This window comes from Salminus brasiliensis, chromosome 12 (assembly GCF_030463535.1).
Source record: "Salminus brasiliensis chromosome 12, fSalBra1.hap2, whole genome shotgun sequence".
Classification (NCBI taxonomy): Eukaryota; Metazoa; Chordata; class Actinopteri; order Characiformes; family Bryconidae; genus Salminus; species Salminus brasiliensis.
The window spans coordinates 21,779,419-21,782,475 of NC_132889.1; the positions used below are offsets into that span (position 1 = coordinate 21,779,419).

General features: G+C 44.0%; 1 protein-coding gene across 1 annotated transcript; it reads left to right on the forward strand.

Moving 5' to 3' along the window:
* Positions 1-619: 619 nt before the first annotated feature.
* ppp1r27a (protein phosphatase 1, regulatory subunit 27a) lies at positions 620-2,524 on the forward strand. The gene is made up of 3 exons (XM_072693004.1): positions 620-1,034; positions 1,324-1,474; positions 2,404-2,524. Exons 1-3 carry the CDS (start codon positions 620-622, stop codon positions 2,522-2,524), a joined length of 687 nt encoding a protein of 228 aa, XP_072549105.1.
* The last annotated feature ends 533 nt before the right edge of the window (positions 2,525-3,057 follow it).

A 3,057-nucleotide genomic window follows, 5' to 3' on the forward strand; every position in this document is an offset into this window, starting at 1 on the left:
CTTGATAAGAATGGGCCTGCGATATTATCATATTGTAATGCTGCAAGTATTGCCATGCGTTTCTGAATGGGTTAAATGGGGGCGAGTCAAAGGTTGCAGCACATGTGACGGGCATGCAGGAGTGGCTTTGATGCAACCACTCGCTGCTGTGCTGAAGTCACTGGATACACGGAACAGCATTCCCAAAATAACCCTACAAAGAATATAAAGGGACTTGCCAAAGCCTGCACAGGCAGAAGGCAACCCAAAGTGATGATGGCACAAGACACTGTGCATTAAATGTTCCCAAACAAGTGGATGCAGGAAAAGATAAAAAGAGTATAGTCAAGAGGAAAGAGCAAGCAAGTTAAGACAAGTACGATACAGAACCAAGTGACAAAAGAAAGAGCTGGTTTCAGGAAGTGTGTTAAAGAAGCATTGGAGGTCTGCTCAGAGGGAATATTGGTGCTGTTCTGGTGGACATCCACTGAAGAGAGTGCCAAGAGGGACCTTAGAAGGGTGCAAAGGATTAACATTTTGGGACCTTTCTTGGGGACCTTTTCTTTTTTTTTTTGGAATTCTTCTGCCTCCTCCTGCCCTCGGAGCAGAGGGGGCAGGCTGCAGAGTGGCAACGGCAGGGATGAAGTACAGCTACCAATACCCGGTGTCCCAGTACACACGGCACAGCACATACACCCCAACAACGCACTATACGCCTAGCCTTTACACACCGAAGTATTACTCCACCAGTTCCTACTCACCCAGCAACTACAGCTCCGTAAAGTACACTGCAACGCACTACACCCCACCTGCCTACACCCCCGCCTACAAAAGCACCTCCACCTACACACCCGTCTTTAGCAAACCCACACGGCAAGGCAGCAGTCACCGCGCACCTGCCCAACGGACTCCCACTGTAGTGGTCAAACCCGCCAAGGCTGTACGCTTCACCAACGACGTTTTGTTTCAGGACCATGTCCGGCATGGAGAGCTGGAAATGATTGGTCGCTTCATGAGAGCAAGGAAAGTACGAGTGGACACTATTTTTCAGTCTGGTAAGAAAACTTTGCTTTTGGCGGCAAAAGAAATTAAAAATACCTTCCCCAAAACAAATAAAGGCTTTCCAGTGGTTCTTAGCTTGGTTCTAAAGCTCTAGGAGGACATAGATTAACTGATAAATAACCGTTATATCATCTTTGAAGACTATTTATACTCACACATATCTTTATCAGCTGAAAGCTCTTTTTGGAACCAGTACTCATTCTCCTGTGGCTTTATTGAGTATAACCATTTGTTTCCAATCAAAGTTATTTTGGCCTGCTCTTGACTTATTTCTCACCACAGGCATGGCAGCTCTCCATGAAGCTGTTCTCTCAGGGAACCTGGAGTGTGTGAAGCTCCTGATAAAGTATGGAGCTGATGTTCACCAGAGGGATGAGGATGGCTGGACACCCCTTCACATGGCCTGCAGCGACGGCTACCCTGAGATTGCACGGTAGCGTCAAGCTCATACATATCATAGTCATAGAATCCTGTTTAAAAAAATGTCATTGCAAATGTCAGACGAAGTTTACCTTCTGAGGCTGCTTAACTTAGCCTGCTGAGAACAGACCATTTTCACACATGTGAGAGTTGAGATGTTCTCTGTAGAACATGTAGATCGTACTACAATAAAAGTAGCAGTGATGTAGGATATCAATTGATCCAGCATAATATGGTTCAATGCTAGGGTTCTCGCTAGGGTTTATATGAAATAGGTCAAACCAATGGATGACAGGTTGTTGAAACCGCCATTTTGAAGCATCACTGGGGACTGTCACCATGGTAACTCGATTTACAGACAGCAAAATATACAAATGGATGACTCTGGGTATAGATAGCAACAGATAACATTCTTCTCACTAAAAACCATTCTAGTTTTTAAATATAGAGGGCTGTTAAGACTTGCAGGCCTTAAATTGTGTACATGTCCAGTACTACTGTAATATATGTATTAACCAAATGAAATCTCTAAATTATTAGAAACACAATTTCGCTATTAGTAGGTCACCTTTGCTGCCCTTGGATGGTGTAATGTATTGGTACTGTATGGACTGCAAAAAAAGACTGCAATATCACGCTATAGCTAAAGCTGGAAAGGCAAAAAGTGATATTTGTGGTAACTTATATATATATATATAGCTCGCTGTTCTTCGCTCAGTGGACAAAAAATAGCAACCATTTGATGCCGCCTTAAACATGGCAGCCTACTAGTATAAGGATTAAGCCTGATTTAATAATAATAAATAAAGCATTTGCTTGGTTTATACATCATATATCATACATTATATTGTAAAAGTATTGGATATGTCCACCATACTTAAGCTCACATGTGTTATAAGTTGTGTTGTAGGCCTCAGTAAGTGACAGCACTTTTCTCTACAGGTATCTACTCTCTCTGGGTGCCAGTGCAGAGGCTGAGAATGAGAATGGAGAGAAACCAGCTGACCTTATTGACCCTGACTGCAAAGAGCTGGTCAAGCTGTTCGAAGTGGGCTGTGTCTAAGCAAAGCAGGGCCCAGATTCAATTCTATTGAAGATGAAGGGGCCATGCTGAGAAGCATCTGCTTGTTGGTCAACAGAGATCGGTACAAAGACAATCAAATGGATTCTCTGAATCGACAGGCTGAATGTTTTTGTGAAAGGAAATGCCCTTGCTTTTTTATTTTTTTTTTCCTGTTAGTTTTTTTGGGCATCAATTTGCTAGGTCATAGAGGAATACGTGTGCACCCACCCTCCTCTAAATATATTGCCTCAACCTACATCTGTGCTTGCCTCACATACTGCAAAACCTTGGCCCTGCTAATCCCTTTTCCCCACTTCTGTAGCACTGCGCAACGGCACACATGCTAGCCCCTCTGAATGCTTGGACAGCGGGACCCGTTTTGGAGTTTCAGCTCCTGTTACATTGTGCTGAAAGCACCCTGACGCCCAACTCAGCTGTATCGTTTCAGCAATGCTAGTGGCGTCATCGGGTGCGCGGGCTTAAATTTGGCAACCTCGCGGCGACACAAATAGACCAGGACTGTGCAAAATCAT